This window comes from Littorina saxatilis, linkage group LG12 (genome assembly GCF_037325665.1).
Source record: "Littorina saxatilis isolate snail1 linkage group LG12, US_GU_Lsax_2.0, whole genome shotgun sequence".
Taxonomy (NCBI): Eukaryota; Metazoa; Mollusca; class Gastropoda; order Littorinimorpha; family Littorinidae; genus Littorina; species Littorina saxatilis.
This window is the reverse complement of record NC_090256.1, coordinates 37,354,982-37,373,999: the sequence shown is the minus strand read 5'-3', so window position 1 is coordinate 37,373,999 and position 19,018 is coordinate 37,354,982. Positions and strand designations below refer to the sequence as shown.

The following is a 19,018-nucleotide window of genomic DNA, read 5'->3' as shown; positions in this document are numbered from 1 at the left end:
CTTCTCATCTGGTTGAGCTGACTATCTAATAAGTATATCTGATAAGGTGCCAGAAACTCGGTAAGATGTTTTTACATTCACTTTTGAAAACGTTTTGACTGAGTTTACTATTCAAGATTTTGTCTAAGCTGTACTCATGCGGGCTAGTAATTCTAATTCAATCCTGTTTTCATTTTCAAGCTTTAGATCTAAGGTTGCAGAAGAAAAAAAACACGGAAAGGGGATTGAAAATTGTCTCGACATTTAGTCACCGTCTTAAAATGTAGGCTAACGTTTTATTTCACAAAATACAAGAGTAAGCGCAAGGTGCGCAATTGCTGTTTGGACAGAGCAAGTGCTTTTTGAGCGCAAATCATCAACCCTCATAGAGTCATACCGTGACCACAATATATTGGTAGGGCATGAATTATTCTGTTGAAAGTAAACACGGTCAAATCGCACTTTGCTTTTACGGAACGAGTTGGGATATGCCTAGCTTATCTTTCAAGACCCAAAATTTACTTCTTACCCTGTCAACTGCAGCATATTGTCGCAGACGATAAAAATGCTTGTCACTCAGAGTAATCTCCCCTAAGCTTAGCCTATGATACGAAATCCTGATTTTGCAGTCTCAGTTTCCGTCGTCGCTCAATTTTTCTGCACATTTAAAGCTGTGGTCTATTTATGACTTTCCGGGGCTACGATGGTGAAAAGATACGGATGAAAATCATGTACGCTACCCAAAACCCCATCTATACGGCGTGTATGACATTGAGAGCTTCAGTCAACGCTTGAATTTTGAGAAAACACCCCCTGTTTGCTGTCAACAACTTCAGCTTGTAAGACTGCTGTATCAGTGTATCTAAGCTTAAGACTTGTCGATTTCTGAGGTGAATAGCACATCTTATCCTTCATGTAAAGTTCTTATTTTAAATGTATTTGTCACTGCACTGAGCAATGGCACTGAAATTGTTAAGATTAGGAAACGTTTTCATTTCCATTTTTTGGGTGACAATACAAGATTTGTGTGTGCGTAATAAGCAACATATATTATTACAGTCAGGCATATTTGAGAGATTATTATGAGAGCTTTACCGCATTTTGTTGATTGTACGTTAGTAAAAGTTAAACAAAAACAAGCATTGACCTTAACGGGGTCAAGAAAACGACCCGTGGCCGTTGTGACACGGGGGTGGGACATGGATACAGTTATGGTTTCGCTTGTGAAATTCTAGCAAGGATAGTGGAGGCAGAACACAGGAGATTGGAACGCACGTTTTATTCAGCCATCTTCAATCAGAGGAAGGACAGTTACTCCACGAGTACAGATACATACACTCTTCAAAAAAGTTAAGGATAACTTTTTTACAAGCACACCACACAAAACAGACAAGACCGAATTCTTTCATTTTTTAAAAATTATATAATTGCACAACCAAGGAGTAATGACAAACAAAGCAAAGATCGAACGCGGCAGCGACAATTTAGCTAGAGTGTGTCAAACGTGACAACCCTCGAAAATGGAATTCACAACAATGTGAATCAGTGTCAATAACGCGTGTGCCCTCCGTTGTGTGCCAGGCATTGAACACATCGTTGGCGCATGGAGTGGATCAGGTTGCATATGAATGCTCTGAGCCTCTGGGAACTCCATTCTACTCCTGCTGGAGCCATTGCAGCAGTTGACCCAGATTGGCAGGAGGAGGGTGATGTTGCTGTACCCGAAGACAAAGCTCGTCCCACATGTGCCCTATGGGGTTCAGGTCCGGGCTGTTGGCTGGCCACAGCATCCTGTTGACCCTGACCTGCTGGATGAAGGTGTTTACAGCTGCAGAGCGATGGGGATGTGCGTTGTCATCCTGAAGAATCGCACGGGGGCCGATCGCTTGGAGGGCTGGAACGACCAGCGGTTGCAGGATCTCATTCTGGTAGCGGATACCGGTCAAGTTGCCCACTACATGGTACAGAGGTGTCCTTAGACGTGTGCTGATCCACCCCGTACCCCAGACCATCACAGAGCCTCCGCCAAAACGCTGTCGTTCCAGAACAGCGCCTTCTGCGAAGCGCTCTCCGCGACGCCTCCACACTCGACTAAACTGATGGTGTGACGGCGAACGCAAGAAGAAGAAGAAGCCTCCACACTCGGATGCGACCATCAGCAGGTTCCAAGCAAAAGCGGGACTCATCTGTAAACAACACCTGAGCCCACTGCTGACGTTGCCACCTCACATGTTGAGTGCACCAGGCTCGGCGAGCTGCTCGGTGATTAGCATCAGGGTTGTTCCTCGGACTGGACGCCTTGCACGCAAGCCAAAGTTGTGTAAGCGGTTTCGGATCGTCTGACCACTAACAACAGTGTTGGTGGTAGCTTGTAGGCGTTGCCTAATGTTGTTTGCTGTAGCCATTCTTTGTTGCATGGCCTGCCTCTGAATGAAGCGATCCTCTCTTTGTGTGGTGACTCTGGGCCGACCAGAACGTTGTCGCTCCTGCACTCTTCCAGTTGCGTGGAATCTCTGTTTTAGTCTGATGATGACAGAGGGAGCCACTGCAAGCCTCTGGGCCACTTGCCTGGCACCAACACCGTCTTGTAGCCATCCTATTGCCCTTCCTCTATCCAAATCGCACAGTTTTCTTCGTGGGGGCATGTTGCTACTTTGCATAATTGTACTGTGTCAGCGTGTCAACCTTTAAACACAAGCTGGTGAGCGATGTTCATAGCCAGGACCCTGTTGTAGCACGTGCATCACAACCTTTTGCCCTGACATGCGTTCCGCAAATTTCATGGGGCTATAAAATACACCCTTTTTCTTCCAAAATGCAGAAGCTTTTGAGAAGTCCCATAAAGGGAAATAACTCTGCCTGCCAAACAAAATTCTAGGTCAAGACTCATTGTTCATTTGTTAATTCAAACACATTAATCTTTTAATTATTATGTCGATGTTTAATTTTTTGGCAATTTTTTATAATTAGATCCGTTTTTTCCCCCGATCCTTAACTTTTTTTTGAAGAATGTATTAGAAGTAGTCTCCCATCAAATAAATTGTAGTTATCTTGGAAATTGTACTTAAAACATTTAGGACAAAATGTTATATCTCCCTTTTTTTCAAATGAGCCTTTTCATAATGCGCTAAGTAAACGCTGGACTAGAAAAACTTGTTTTAAGCGTTAACAATAATATTTATATATAAATTGATGCGGTAACGCCCTACAGGGTATTTCACCTGAGTCTTTTGGCGCACTGTAACATAACCCTAGTGTAATTTGTATGCGTGTTTGAAGGTATATTTGTTGTCTATTCTTCACCGATTCACAAGTTCCGTAGGAGTCACATGTCCATTTTATCAGGAGCCTTATAATGCGACGGCCTGATTTGGTGATGTAAACACCGTGTGTTGGCGCGGTTGTGCAACATCAGGTGGGATATCCGACGAGGTAGTTGGTGTTGGGCTGATGGTCTCTGGTGGTGGTGGTGTTGGGGTTGTCTTCTTCAAGAAACGGCGGTTGCGACGGTAGGTGCTGCCATTGCTGGTTTCAACTGACCACAAATGATCGCGGTTCGCTGCTCTGTGCTGTGATAGGCTGCCACTCACTGCCTTTGGCGAGTTGGACCTGTACTGTTCGCCTAGCTTATCACTGGTGGTAGCAGTTTGGAGCCGCGGTCGTAATACTGCTTCATTTTGGCCTGTTTCTCTTCACGTCTGATGGTGATATCCGCATCGATGATGGTCTTGGGTTGCAGATGTTGTTTCGTCGTTGGCAAGATGGAACGCAGTCGTCTTCCCATCAGTAGTTGGGCTGGGGAAGCTATGTTGTCGACTGTGGATTTGCGGTATTCAAGTATTCATTGAAGAGCCCTGGTTCCACTGGCTTTGGCTTTGGTCATAATCTGTTTGACTGTTTGGACCGCTTTCTCTGCTAGGCCGTTCGACTGGGGATATCCAGGGCTAGATGTGACGTGTTGGAAATCCCAGGTGGTGGCAAAGTGCTCGAACTCTGCTGATGAGTACTGTGGGCCGTTGTCGCCCACAAGTGTCTCAGGGATGCCGTGTCGAGCAAAGTGTGTTGACAGTTTCCGTATGACGGCAGATGAAGTTGTTGAGTGCAGCTGGTAGACTTCAAAGTAACAGCTGTAGTAGTCTACCGTCACGAGGTAGTCCTTGTTGTCCCAGGTGAAGAGGTCAGTAGCAACTTTTTGCCATGGTCGGGATGGGATGCTGTGGGGTACAAGAGGCTCCTTGGGGTTTGCTTTCTGGTGTTTATTACAGATGTGACATGAAGCGACGATTTGGTGTATGTCTGTCGATATGCCTGGCCAAAAAAGAATCTCTCTTGCTCTTTGTTTCGTCTTTTCAATCCCGAGGTGGCTGGAGTGGATCTTTCTGAGCATATCGGGACGAAATGACAGCGGTATGAAGATTTTCTCTCCTTTCAGGATGATGCCGTCGATAATAGAAAGCTCGTCTCTGTAACTCCAAAATTCCAAGATGTTCTGAGGACAATCTTGGCGTTGTTCAGGCCAGCCATTTTGAATAGCAGCCTTTAGTTGATGGAGGTCTTGGTCTTGTTCAGTAGCCTCGCGTAACTTCTCCATCTTGGTGTCGCTGATTGGTAGGCTCTTGATTACAGAATGCACCTGTACCGTTCGGAGGTCTTCTGAGACGTCGTCGCCAGGTTCGGCGGGAATGAATTTGCGCGACAGTGTGTCCGCAACAGGGATGTTCTTTCCTGGAACGTGTACGATTTTCAGGCTGTACTTCTGAAGCTGTAGAAGCATGCGCTGAAGTCTGGGCGGTGCAGCTGCCAGGGGCTTCTTGGTGATACTCTCTAGTGGTTTGTGGTCGGAGTGGATGATGACTTCACGGCCGTAGAGGTATTGGTGGAATCTGCGACAACCAAAAAGAATGGCGTACAGCTCCTTCTCAATTTGAGCATAGTTCTGTTCTGTTTGGGTCAGTGATTTCGAGGCGAAGGCTACTGGGTTGTTGTCTTGGAATATTGCAGCCCCAAGTCCAAACTTGCTGGCGTCGACCTCGAGTCTGACTTCCTTCTTTGGTTAAAAAAAAAGACGAGAACTGGTGATTATGTTCTTGACTTTCTGCAGTGCCGTCTTTTGTTGATCATCACAAATGAACTCTGGGTCTTCTTTGAGAAGATCACGCATCGGCTTGGTTGTCTCAGAGAGCTGTGGTGCAAACTTTACCAGGTAGGTGATCATGCCTAGCATAGTCTGGAGCTCCTTTTTGTCGTTTGGTGGAGGCATGTCTTGGATTACTTTCACTTTGGCAGGATCAGGCTTCAAACCCTCAGCGGTGATGAGGTGGCCAAAATATTCAACTTCCTGAGCTCCGACAGTCAGCTTGTCTGGATTCAGTTTCAGGTTCTTGGATGCTGCTCTATTGAGTGTTGCTCTAAGGTTGGCGTCGTGTTCTTCCTGTGTTTTGCCGGACACGATGACGTCGTCAACCAGAGGTGTAACTCCGGAGATTCCTTCAAAGATTTCGTCCATTTTCCTCTGAAAATCATCTTGAGCGCTGATGACTCCGAACGGAAGTCTGTTGAACCGGTAGCGGCCAAATGGAGCGTTGAACGTGGTGAGGTACGATGATTCCTCAGCGAGTTTCATCTGCCAGTATCCGCATTTGGCGTCAAGCTTTGTGAAGTATTTTGCGCCAGCCATTTTTAACAAGGCGTCTTCTAGCGTTGGCATGGGGTAGTGTGGTCGCCTGATCGCAGCGTTGAGATCTCTTGGATCAAGACATATGCGCAGTTTCCCGTTGGTTTTCTCAACTACGACTAGGGAGTTTACCCAGTCTGTTGGTGTGGTGACTTTCGTGATTATCCCCCGTTCCTCCATGTTATGGAGCTCTTCTTTCAGTCTGTCTTTCACTGCGTGTGGGACCCGTCGAGGTGCGTGTGCTACGGGTGTTGCCCCTTCCTTCAAGTGAATGGTCCCCTCTCCCTCTAGCTCTCCTAACCTTTTGAAGAGCTGGTGGTATTCTTCAATGACGCTGGCTTTTGTCATGGCAGGGGTGGAGTCAATGTTCAGTACCATCTTGATGACGCCGAGCTTTACGCAGGCTTGCATGCCTAGTGTGGGTTGCGATTTGGCTGGGGTGTCCACGATGTGGAAAGTGCCTTCGTATATGTGGTCTTTGTAAGTGCACGTCATGTTTATGCAACCTCTCACAAGTAGGCTAGCTGCTGCCCTGTGTAGCCGAATAACTTGCTGTCACTTGGCTGGTGGGGTGGCGTTTTCTTCAGTGGTGTGTATCGATGACGGAAGAACGTTGACTTGAGCGGCAGTATCGAGCTTGAAACGAATGGTGTTCTTTGTCTATGGGTCTGCACAAACAGTTGACCCGTGTCCAGCCCGGGTCGGATTCTAATCCGCGACCTTAAGTCACGCAAAACTGTTTCAAACCATACTGAGAGAGAGAGAGAGAGAGAGAGAGAGAGAGAGAGAGAGAGAGAGAGAGAGAGAGAGAGACATACAGAGAGAGAGACAGAGAGAGAGACAGGGAGAGATAGAGTATAGTCACCGACAGAGAGGGGAAGATAAAAGAAACAAGGCACGAACATACCTCGACCAATGACAGCACGAAAATATACCTTAGATATACACACGGTAATCTATGTAAATCATGATAACCAGAGAGTTTTGTATAACACACTAAATTCAGTTTTTCCTTCAGTGAAACGTAAAACCGCACAAAACGGTATGCACCCGATTTTTAAAGTGAATGTTCAATAAATATGGCGCACATTGTCAATCACAGATACATTCTATCTTCTAACTTAATATTCACGGGCATTTTGGAGGCTCAAATGCAACTCTTATGAAAACCAGCACTGCCTGAACATGTAAGGATACGCAATTAAAGGCGTTATTTGTCTGAATGAGACCAATCACACAGTTATCGTCTCGCGCATAAATTTCTTCACAGGTATCTTTATAACTTTTGCACCTACGCTTAGAGCAGGCTTTTTTTTTTATATGTATCAACGTACATGTTAGGTCCATTACACTCCACCCTTACCTGTCATAGTGCCTCTCAAAAGGCTTTAAATGACATAACTTTGACTTACAAAATAAGGGGGTGTAGGCTACTTCGGAAATGATTTCTCACACTTAGTGTTTATTAGCTATCTCATCAGAGGTACTTGCAACTAAAAGCCCGACGAATGTACTTTCCTCTGATATGTCTTTTATTAGATTGTGGCTTACAAAACGTCTTTGAGAATATTTGACATTATCCAGAAAAGTGAAAATGACGTGACGTAATACAATTTCTGAAATACAAGGCCTCCTGTGCTCCAATGTGTTGCACGCAAACAATCTTTTCACTTGCTGTTTATTACCTTGATAGTTCACTCAGAAATGTCTACTCTGCTGCCTGCTGATATTGCCGTTTTTTGCAACAAAGTGGGGTTTTTTGTAGTGCATTTTTCAAAATAACTGGGCTACTTTGTCTTAAAATTGCGTATAGCTGCTGCCACTTTTGGGTACCTAGAACGGTTGTTTTAACGTCTGTATGCATTTATCTTTCAAATGATATCAAATTTGCCCGGGAGTACCCCCTGTGCATTAAACTCCTAAACTAAGCGCCTTTTTTCGATTTGGCCGCTCGTCTAACTAACTAGGGGGTCCTTAACGTTCTCACAGGAAAATTTTTCTTTTAGTAACATGAGTTGATGATAAGATAAAAAGCCGATCGTCTATAGACTTATGGGTTTTTTTTTTCAAAGCCGCCGCCATAAGTGGAGCAAAAAATCCCACTTCCGCCGCTGAAGAGCTCTCTCAGTGGCCTATCGAAATGAATGATAGTATGTGTGTGTGTGTGTGTGTGTGTGTGTGTGGTTGTGTGTGTTTGTGTGTGTGATTGAGAGTGTTTGTGTGTGTGTGTGTGGTTGAGTGTTTGTGTGTGGTTGAGAGTGTTTGTGTGTGTGTGTGGTTGAAAGTGTTTGTGTGTGATACTCGACTGCAGTTCAAGTGCAAAATGTATTGGCATACTTCATTTTGGTTGGAATGCATATGCATGCACAGCTTGCCAGAACACACACACCCAAATTCACCCACACACACATAATCAGGTATAAAGGCACATATGGCACACTATCCAAACATCTCAAACAAATATTTTGTGTTTAACTTTATTAACATTTTATGACACAAGGTAGAGGTACAGATGGCAACATCATTTTTTAAAAGCAAAACAAATAGACTGCTAATGTTCCGCAAACCAAAATAGACGGCTTATATGTTATGCTAGCAAGAAGAGTTACTGACTGGAACTTTCAATTTCATAGAATAACAATTAACAGATTCTAACTCTTTTTGTTTTTTGATTCACTTCATTTGTTGAAAGGAGAGAGCATGCAAACACCCTCATAACAATAAGTCACAGGGGGAAAAGGAATGATAACAACACACTTACACATAAACACACAGTTTTCACACACATTCTTACAAAAAGGAATGACAGTATAATATACTTGCATAAAATCAGGCTTGAACAAGTACAAGCCAAGAATAAATGAATGGGGAAAAAACAAAAAGAAAAGACTGGTAACAGCAAGACAACAATGCCACTGATTAACAAATAAGGCATTTAATTGGTCTTATCGATAGCTGTATATTAGTAAGGCCTCTTTTTCTGAGAGTGAGAGCTTATCACAGACAAAATATTAAGCCGTCAAATACGACATCACTGAGATGAAAAGTATAGTGCCTTTCATGAACTGCATGTGGACAGTGCATTTTTCGGATTTGCAAGGAAAAAACAATTCATTTTTATATATCACCGCTAGAGAATTTACATTCAAGAAGTCTAATTTTCTCTATACACTTGAAATCCTTGCAGTTTTCGTTTTTGCTTTCTTTCTTTCTTTCTTTATTTGGTGTAAACGTCGTTTTCAACCACGAAGGTTATATCGCGACGGGGGAATGGGGAAGATGGGATAGAGCCATGCACTTGTCAATTGTTTCTTGTTCACAAAAGCACTAATCAAAAATTTGCTCCAGGGGCTTGCAACGTAGTACAATATATGCAGTGTCGGCGATACCATACCGACACTGCCGGTCGCACACTGAGTTGCACCCCCTATACAAGAGTTGAAAGAGACCAAAAGCAGGTTCAGATCACAGTGTAAAAAATACACAAAGAAAGTTCAATAGTGCCAGTAAATGTGCTTGTAATGCCAATGGACAATATGGTAAGCAAGGTTCTTTCTTTCTTTCTTTATTTGATGTTTTACGTCATTTTCAACCATGGAGGTTATATCGCGATGGGTGAAGGGGGGAGATGGGATAGAGCCACTTGTCAATTGTTTCTTGTTCACAAAAGCACTAATCAAAAATTTGCTCCAGGGGCTTGCAACGTAGTACAATATATGACCTTACTGGGAGAATGCAAGTTTCCAGTACAAAGGACTTAACATTTCTTACATACTGATTGACAAAAACCTTTACAAAAATGGACTATATTCTATACAAGAAACACTTAACAAGGGTAAAAGGAGAAACAGAATCCGTTAGTCGCCTTTTACGACATGCTGGGGAGCATCGGGTAAATTCTTTCTTGTCCCAACCAATATGGGACTCCCCCTAACCCGCGGGGGGTGGTAAGCAAGGTCAAAAACATTGAAAGTGATCTAAAACTCTGAGTACATGTATATGTATGTGCTTGTATGAAGTGCAATAGTGCCTGTGAGTTCTTGACACGCCAAATAACAAATTTGAAAGCAATGTCAAAAACACTGACAGCTATATAAGAGGACCTGTGAAGTTTGAATCCATAGACGGGAGCTCACATATTTGACAAAAAGACAGCGGCAAGTACTTTCATATGGCATGTACATTTGAAAAAAGAATCATAGCACAGAAATGCATCAACATATTTCCACACAAACAAAAATACTGATTATGCAGTTTCAACAGTGTAAAATCCTTGCAACAATATCAACAACAAAAATATCACATCTCTTGAATACCTAAGTCTGCAGTTTCAAAGTATCAAATCAACAACAACAACAACAAAATACCTCTGCTCGAGCAGATTCAGTCATACATGAAAAGCAGGATTACTAAAACAAATAAGCAATCAGTACTTGCTCAAACAGTCAATAAACTTGAACATCTTTTCTCAGAGAAAGCTGATCACAGTCAGTTAAATTATATTGCAAAACGTGTATAAATATTATGTATCTGCAAAGGTGAAATAATTAAGGCACACAACCTGACATGTGGAGAAATCTGTACTTGCATTTAAGGATGAGAGACTTGAAAAGCTTTGACCAAAGAGATCAGTGCACAGCCGTTGCAAAAAGGGCACAGACACCAAATAGAATGTACAGTGAAGTCCGGCTGTAGTGATAGACCCATATAGTGATAGTCCGGCTGTAGTAATAGAATTTCTGGGTCCCGGTCCCAGTTGTTCATGTTCTTTGTTAACTTAGTCCGGTTGTAGTGATATTTTTCAGTCCGGATATAGCGATAGTCCGCTTGTAGTGATACTATTTTCAAGTCCCGGGGAAGCTAAAGTCCGGCTGTAGTGATAATGTTCGAGAGTAATCTCCCTTTACCAAAATGGCAAGCAAAAGCCAGCCACGCACTGTGCTTACCCTGAAGCGGAAAATTGATCTGACAATTTTTCATTTAACCCTTATTTCTAAGTGGCCCTTCTCTCTCTCTCTCTCTAAATAAAGAATTGTCATTGTCATTGTCTCTCTCTCTCTCTCTCTAAAACACACACACACACGCACGCACGCACGCACACACACACACACACACCGGCTGTTGAACTGCCAGGACGGGGGTAGGTTAACACAGGACATTTGCAAGCCTGACAAAGACGTCAGAAGAAACGTCACAAAACGAAATCAATAGTGGTTCCAAAATCACCTTGTTACTGCCTTGAGGCTAGTTTACCAAATGTGCCGCCGCATGTAGCAATAAAAGCTTTGAAGATATCACTACAACTACAAGCGATTGGCCGGATGTAGTAATAAAACCTACAAAAATAGAACTATAACCGGACGTCCGGATGTAGTGATAAAACCTACAAAAATATCACTATAACCGGACGTCCTGGTGTAATGTAATAGTCCGGATGTAGTGATAAATAAATTTGGTCCCGAGGGCTATCACTACATCCGGGCTTCACTGTACTTACAAAACATTACACAGGTTACACAACTAGAATGATAAACTGTCAGTCATTACAGAGAAAATGAGAACTCTAGATAGACATTGGTTGCAGTTAAAAATCTCTCCGTCACTTGTTCAAAATATCAGTGATTACGAAAATATGAGCATTTTATGTAAATACAATGCATGTAAAAAGGATATGTAAAATCACAGAATAGTATATCACTTTAACAGGTGATTGTCATTTGATTAAAAGGTCAAATAGAAAAATTGATAGTCTTTGTCATCGATCAACCTCATTTTACACACAAGTGTCCATTACTTCCAGAAAATAAAGAAAGTTTTCACATGTCAACACAACACAGATTCACAAAGAAACACAAAGAAGATCGAATATCAGCTTTTCAATTTTGAAACCCGCATAGCTTATCATGAATGTCCAAGTTTTGATCCATGATTGCAGGTGTCATACATTTGTCAGTATGAAACAAAAATAACAACCACAAACTGAAAAACAAAAATCAGTTTTACAAAATCCAAAACTATATTTACATCAGTCTTCAGAGATGACTATTGTGCTTATAATCAGTCAAGGGTAAAAAGAAAGAAAAAAAGAAAAAGTAAAAAGAACACTTGCACTCCAGTAAATAACAGCAGCCTCACCAATTTTTGTATTATCAGTGTGTCCTGTTAATGCTCATTATAACTTTGATTCTAATTGCACTGTTTGATTATCTCTGAATATCTTCTTCTTCTTCTTCTTCTGCGTTCGTGGGCCGAAACTCCCACGTACACTCGTGTTTTTGCACGAGTGGAATTTTACGTGTATGACCGTTTTTACCCCATCATTTAGGCAGCCATACGCCGCTTTCGGAGGAAGCATGCTGGGTATTTTCGTGTTTCTATAACCCACCGAACTCTGACATGGATTACAGGATCTTTTCTGTGCGCACTTGGTCTTGTGCTTGCGTGTACACACGAAGGGGGATAAGCCACTAGCAGGTCTGCACATAAGTTGACCTGGGAGATCGGAAAAATCTCCACACTTAACCCACCAGGCGGCCGCGGTCGGGATTCGAACCCTCGACCTTCCGATTAAGAGGCCGACGTCTTACCACCCCTGCCACAGCGCCCGTCTCTCTGAATATCACAGGCAATAATACTGCAACACCTCCTACCCTTGGCATATAACATGCTACATCTTACTTTCTGTGTTGTCTTCAAGCATGAGCACTTAAAATGCTGATATAATCTTCACATTAATTTTAACAAAGTCTTAATAAATAAACCTTGCTAAAACTTCTGTACATGCCTTTAACCTGACAAAGACAACATGGATTTTGGCTAGCCAAAGTCGAAGACTTCAAATAATGATGTGCTGAAAGCACCATGCAGTTACAGGGATGTAGAGGGAGCACTATAGTCTGCAAAACTTATTTCAAATTGCATTTGCCATCATTTTGACAGAGCAGTCAGACTTTCTCACGTTGATCCATATAGAACTGCCTTAACTTCAGAAAATTGCCAAAACTATTATATGGCCATTCCAGCAAATTTCCGATAAAAAAAATATCTGAGTTGATATATTACATTATTATTATTACTCTGTGCTCTACACGTTGTACAACTACATGACGGTCAACTGAGGTAAACAATGTTCAGACTCATGCATGGTGTTACAAGCATACTTATATCAACTTCTCTGACAAACGGCTGGGTTTTGCTACATCAACATACTGCAGCATAAAACAAACCTGAATCTAGGTTCAAACTAGACTGTAAACATTTGGCATGGTCCTGTTCACTCAAGCATCTCACAACTGACACATCCTTTTGCCCAAATGTCTTTGGGGAAATTCCCCTAGGTTAAAAATTATCTGTATACAAAAATCTGTTTAAAGTATAGTACAGGCGACTGACGTGGCTTTGCTCATATCTCTCTGAGTGTTGAAGGACGTGGCAAAGGCTGACGTCTGCTCCACCATTTCAGGATCTGCCATGTCTCTCAGTCGCCTCCCTTTACCAAGAACTCTTTGCAGCGCATCGTTGGGTTTTAACACTGCCAGGTGGGCCACACGGTCAGGTATGTACACCAACTTTGACAAGTCTGGCAGCAGGTGAATATTCATGATCTGACACTGGGTTGACATAACACACACGGTCGCCCTGGCTTTGAAATCCCACACGGCCACCGAACGATCCATGGAAGCGGAGATGAGAAAGCGATCATTAAGAGCAAAGCGCATACAGGTGATAAAATCCTGGTGTCGTGTCAGCTTGCATTCCAGCTTCCCCTTGCCGTCATTCATTCGCCAAACGTAGATGGAGCGAAAACCGCTGGTCAGCAGGAACTGGCTGTCTGAGGTGAAGACGGCATACGTGGGGCTTGATCGTTGCTGTATAGGAAAAAAATTGTCTTGGTATCATAACAGAGAAAAGAGGTAAACAGCTAGTTGCAACTGAGCTGCAGTGAAAGGTGAAGTGTAAAGTGATACTTAATTGAGAGATACAACAGCCAATGGCATTGGCTGTTGTACATGGGAGTTTCAGCCCACGAACGCTGAAGAAGAAGTGATGAATTCCCAGGATGCATTGACAATGCATCCTGGGAATTCATCACTTCTTCTTCAGCGTTCGTGGGCTGAAACTCCCACATACACTCGTGTTTTTGCACAAGTGGAATTGTACGTGTAGACCATTTTTACCCTGCCATTAAGGCAGCCATACACCACTTTTGGAGGAAGAATGCTGGGTATTTTCGTGTTTCTATAACCCACTGAACTTTGACATGGATTACAGGATCTTTTCCGTGCCCACTTGGTCTTGTGCTTGCGTGTACACACGAAGGGGGATAAGCCACAAGCAGGTCTGCACATAAATTGACCTGGGAGATCGGAAAAATCTCCACACTTAACCCACCAGGCGGCCGCGGTCGGGATTCGAACCCTCGACCTTCCGATTAAGAGGCCGACGTCTTACCACCCTGCCCGTCCCGAATTCATCACTGTCACACAGTCTCTTTCTCCCTCTCTCTCTATTCAACGCACACACACGCATGCACACATGCAGTCAAACATGCACACACGCAAGTCTGCATTCATGCACATAAAGACACACAGACACACACACATGCTCTAACATACAAGGTCCAAAATTGCTTACTTATGTAACTGAAATCAGCCGGAAAAGAAAGCCATTGCACATATTAATTTGTTCACCAGAAAGCAAAAAAATAAACAAAATAAATAAATAAAGCATGGTAACAGACAAAAAGTCTCTAGCTTTCATTACCTGCAGACGATGGAGGTACTTGTTGTCCATGCTAACAACACGCGTTGAACCGTTTGAGGCGCAGGCGGCCACCATGTGGTCATCAGGACTGATGCAGATAAAGGTCAGCCCGGTCATCATAACATCCAGTTTGTCCATGTGCAAGTTTTCTGCACCAGCCATCTGCTCCTTCTCTTCTCCATAGATGTTCATCACGATGGGGTATTCAAACATGGAGGCGATCACCTGAGGGACAATCAAGCAAGACAAAAATTATTATTGCGTTTTTATGGGTCACATGACTTCTTCTTCTTCTTGTCGATCACACGTCTATATCGATACTGTTAGACCGGACAGCGAGACAAATGATATTGTCTTCTTCAGGTCACATGACTGAAACCAACCATGGGTCAAACAGGCACCCTCCATCAATTGATACATCGCAGGAAGTTGTCATAGTCAAGTGATATCGCGCAGGAAATCAGTCATCGGTTACAGGCTGCCATATTTAGACTGTTAAAAAACAGCCTCGATCTGTTATGATTCCTCCTTTATCGACATTTTGTCTGATAAATGTGGATATCACAGCCACATCAAACGATAACTAATATTATCTTTCTCCATGATATTGATAAAACTTCATTGAAGCACAGTGCAGGCATGCAGACATGTTAGAGTCTTCAAAAACCAAGCACCACAAAAATTACAACTCATTACCCTCTCCCCCCTCACACAGACATGCACACACACACAGACAGACACAGACACAGAAACACTCACACACAGACTAGACACACACGCTCACAAACACACACAACAAACCCGGCCATCAAGCGAGAATCTTGCTCTCTACGTACCTGTGTGCCACTTCTGTTGACAGCAGTGCGGTCAAAGGAGTACAGGAAGGACAACTCTTTGATCACCTCCCCTGAAAACACAAAATGGGTTAATCGGTGTCAGCATCATTTACCTTTATACAAGACTGTTACAGTAGCACCTGTCTATAACGACCACCAAAGGGACTGACCTAAAGTGGACATTACAGTAAGGTGGTCACTATGTAAAGATGAATTATTTACAATAAAAAAAAAAGAAAGGTAGGTTGTTGGAACGTTTGTTATTGTTGGCAGTCTCTTTGTTTTTTGGATTTGAATTATTTACAATTACAGTAAAACCTCTCTTTTAAGATCTCTACAAATCTGAAAAAATCAGGTTTTAAAATGAGGGAGTCTTAAAAGGGCCGCGGGGTTCCACTTGAGAAGAAAAACTCTACTGGGATCCTTCAGAGTGGTCGTTGTGGACCAGTGCAGGTCCCTTTCGAGAGGTGGTCGCATTAGTGCAGGTTAGAATGTACTAACTGTGATCCCTAAATGTTTGAGAAGGGTTAAGCTTTCCTGAGAATTGTGAAGTCTACAAAATCGACTTTTGTCATTTTGAATTGATTTTTGTTTCGAAGCGTCAAGAAAAGTTGTGGGGTCGGGAGAAAAAAATAGGGTTGGTCCGTGAACTGAAAACACTGATTTTGGTCGTTTTTTTTTTAAGCCCAAACAAGAGAAATGGAAAATATAGTGTGAAAAAACATATTAAAAAAAATAAAGCAGACCCTGTAGTTAGGCTGAAGGGGGCTGTGTCGACCAAAAGAGTGGGATTCCCTGTAGGTGGAGTTGCTGTAGGCGTTTTCCCTGTATACAGGGAATCCCCCCGGGTGGAGTTCCCGTAGGAAAGTACGATACCGCCCAATCTCGCGCCAAGAGCGTGACTGCCGTAAACTGATTTGAATTACCTTAGCGTTACTTCCCCTTCCAAAATGGCGGTTCGACAGGAATTTTTTTTAGAATTCCTGAATTGGCGTGCAGCATTCAGCCAAGCAAACATGTTTCGGCGAGAACGACGTATAATTCGAAAGGATTTGGTTAAGGAAACATCGCTCCATCAAATATGATTGTCTGGTACTCTCGTCCATTGAATCGTTTTCACTTTCACGCTCGTAAGCTTGATCGAAGTCCATGGCATCAAACGGAAGTGAAATGACTAGGTAACGGTTTGCAGTATGTCGTTGTTGCGAGTAATTCATTTTAGCTGCGTTTTTTGTCCTTTAGTTTTCGATTTAAAAATGTTTCAAATAAAAATAGCAAAACAGAATCGAATTTCTAAGAAATACCAAAAAAGATGGAAAAACATCAAATTCTACCAATGTCGCTAAACATCACGTGACTTTCAGTGATATCAAAGAAAACGCTTCAGGCACTCCACCCACGGGGATTCCCTGTATACATGGAAAATGCATACAGGAACTCCACCTACAGGGAATCCCACCCTTTTGGTCGACATTGACCCCTTCAGCTGTAGTTTGAGGACAAGCCTGGGACAAACTAAATGTCCAGACACTGCAGGTGTATGTGACCTTTCGTGAAGTTAATAATTCAATTGAAATATGTGACTCTCCACTACGGAATGAGTCGCATGTCACCTTTGCATGATTTTCATATTTTTAAATTTTTCTAAAGAATTTGTTATGCTCTATCCAGTGGTGAAAACCGTTTTAGAAAAGAGCGAAAACTGTTTGAGTTATAAGCCTGTGACAAAGGTGACCCTCACACTGTTACCAGACACTCCCCGGACTTATATTAAGCCTAGCGCAGAACCGCGCGAGGTGACATGCGACTCATTTCGTGGTGGAGGGTCACATATGGAAATGTACATGTCAAGCTTTATTCAGAGGCCGGAACCCTTAGATATGATACCACAGTCAAATGGAATAGTTAGATCCTTTGGGGCCAGCCAAGAGGGTCTCTAGATTGAGTTATCATGATAGGTTTTATTTACAAGATACAAGATACAAGATATTTATTCACCAATTTTGCAAAAGGATTTCATCTTGGCACGGCACGGTAAAAATAAAATAAAAACCAACCAGACACATTTTCAGACACACATCACCATGCATGCATACATACGTACATTACACTGTCATGCACACACAGACACAACTCACACACACACACACACAATTATTTACATACTCACACATAACCAGCCACATATCTACATCACATATTTAGTCAAGTAAATAGACAAAGGGAAAATACTGTCTTTTTGTTAGAAGCTGTCCTCTCATCAGAGGGACCCTGCAGTACATATACCACAGTACAAGAAATGTCAGCTTATTTCAACGCAGGCTCAGTACCTGATTTGAGGTCCCACAGCTTCACCTTTCAGCTTATCTCAATGAAGGCTCAGTACCTGATTTGAGGTCCCACAGCTTCACCTTTCAGCTTATCTCAATGAAGGCTCAGTACCTGATTTGAGGTCCCACAGCTTCACCTTTCAGCTTATCTCAATGAAGGCTCAGTACCTGATTTGAGGTCCCACAGCTTCACCTTTCAGCTTATCTCAATGAAGGCTCAGTACCTGATTTGAGATCCTACAGCTTCACCTTTCAGCTTATCTCAATGAAGGCTCAGTACCTGATTTGAGATCCCACAGCTTCACCTTTTAGCTTATCTCAATGAAGGCTCAGTACCTGATTTGAGGTCCCACAGCTTCACCTTTCCCTCCATGCCGCCATGTCCGAGTGCCGCTGTGTTGCCGCCTTCAGCCAGACAACTGATAGTCGTCTGCTTGTCTACCCCTGGCATTTTGTACAGCAGCTTGGCTGTGAACATTTGATAACAAACATTCAGCCATCACAATTCCGCTCAACTATGCTGTGGAACATGATACGTGCTGAGGAGTTAAACAGGCAGATATAAAAGTATAGACCACTTCTTTAGATTTTGTTTTTTGTTTTGTTTGTTTGTTTGAATGAAATTTGGGGGTGGGGTTGGGGTTGGGGCAAGTTTGCATAGTTGAAATAACTATGCCATAAAAGAGGCATATAAATGTACGGAACTCTTCAGATTTCCTATTTGATGAAATTATGAAATTTTTGTTGAATTTTGTAAAAGATAAAATAAAATGAAAGAACAATGTTCATGAACTTATGTGTCATGTAAGACTCTGACATTAGAGTCATTACTTGTACACAAATCCTTACTTGTACACTTCCTTGAAACACAATCATTTTACTTTGAAAGTCCAGCCTAAAGCAGGCAACAATTAAAATGACCTGTAAAAAAAGTATGCATCAATTTTTGAGAAATGCTAATACATGTATCATACACACACACATACATCTGGAAACAAAGCTCCCCTCCGCCCTTGTTAAATTATTCAGTCAAGTACCGACTGAATGCAAAAAGAACAAGTTTTCATTGACTGCTGGTGCAACTTACCCTGCCTAGCGTCAAAGACGGCGACAGTGTTTTCAGCTGCGGCCATGAGGTAATCGCCTTTTCTGGACAGCACCATGAGGTGTACAGGAGGCAGGCCAGTAGCGACGGTCACCACCTCAATGCCAACATCCTCCGAGTTCTCCAGCTTGCTGCAGGCCACCACTCCCTTGTCTGTGCCAAAGTAGGCCAGGTTGTCTTCCAGCCTTTGGAGATTGGGGAAATGAACATTAGTGCTACTGTCAAACCTGCCAGTATCTGGCGCAATACTGATGTGACAGGGAGATTACCGTCGCCCTTCACAGCAGGCTCTGCAGAGTTGTTGGCCTTTGAGTGCGGGCTATTTATAGCT

At 42.8% G+C, this 19,018-nt stretch overlaps 1 protein-coding gene across 1 annotated transcript in view; it reads right to left on the bottom strand.

Annotated features, from left to right (window-relative positions):
- Positions 1-8,112: 8,112 nt before the first annotated feature.
- The window catches only part of LOC138983088 (uncharacterized), a 33,241-nt gene continuing 22,335 nt past the window's right edge, over positions 8,113-19,018 (bottom strand). Inside the window, exons 18-22 of the mRNA XM_070356495.1 lie at positions 18,670-18,872; positions 17,919-18,050; positions 15,253-15,323; positions 14,417-14,641; positions 8,113-13,521 (exon numbers count right to left, since the gene is read on the bottom strand). Of these exons, the coding sequence (XP_070212596.1) occupies positions 13,021-13,521; positions 14,417-14,641; positions 15,253-15,323; positions 17,919-18,050; positions 18,670-18,872 (1,132 nt within the window). The 3' untranslated portion in view covers positions 8,113-13,020. The remainder of the gene's footprint in view (positions 13,522-14,416; positions 14,642-15,252; positions 15,324-17,918; positions 18,051-18,669; positions 18,873-19,018) is intronic.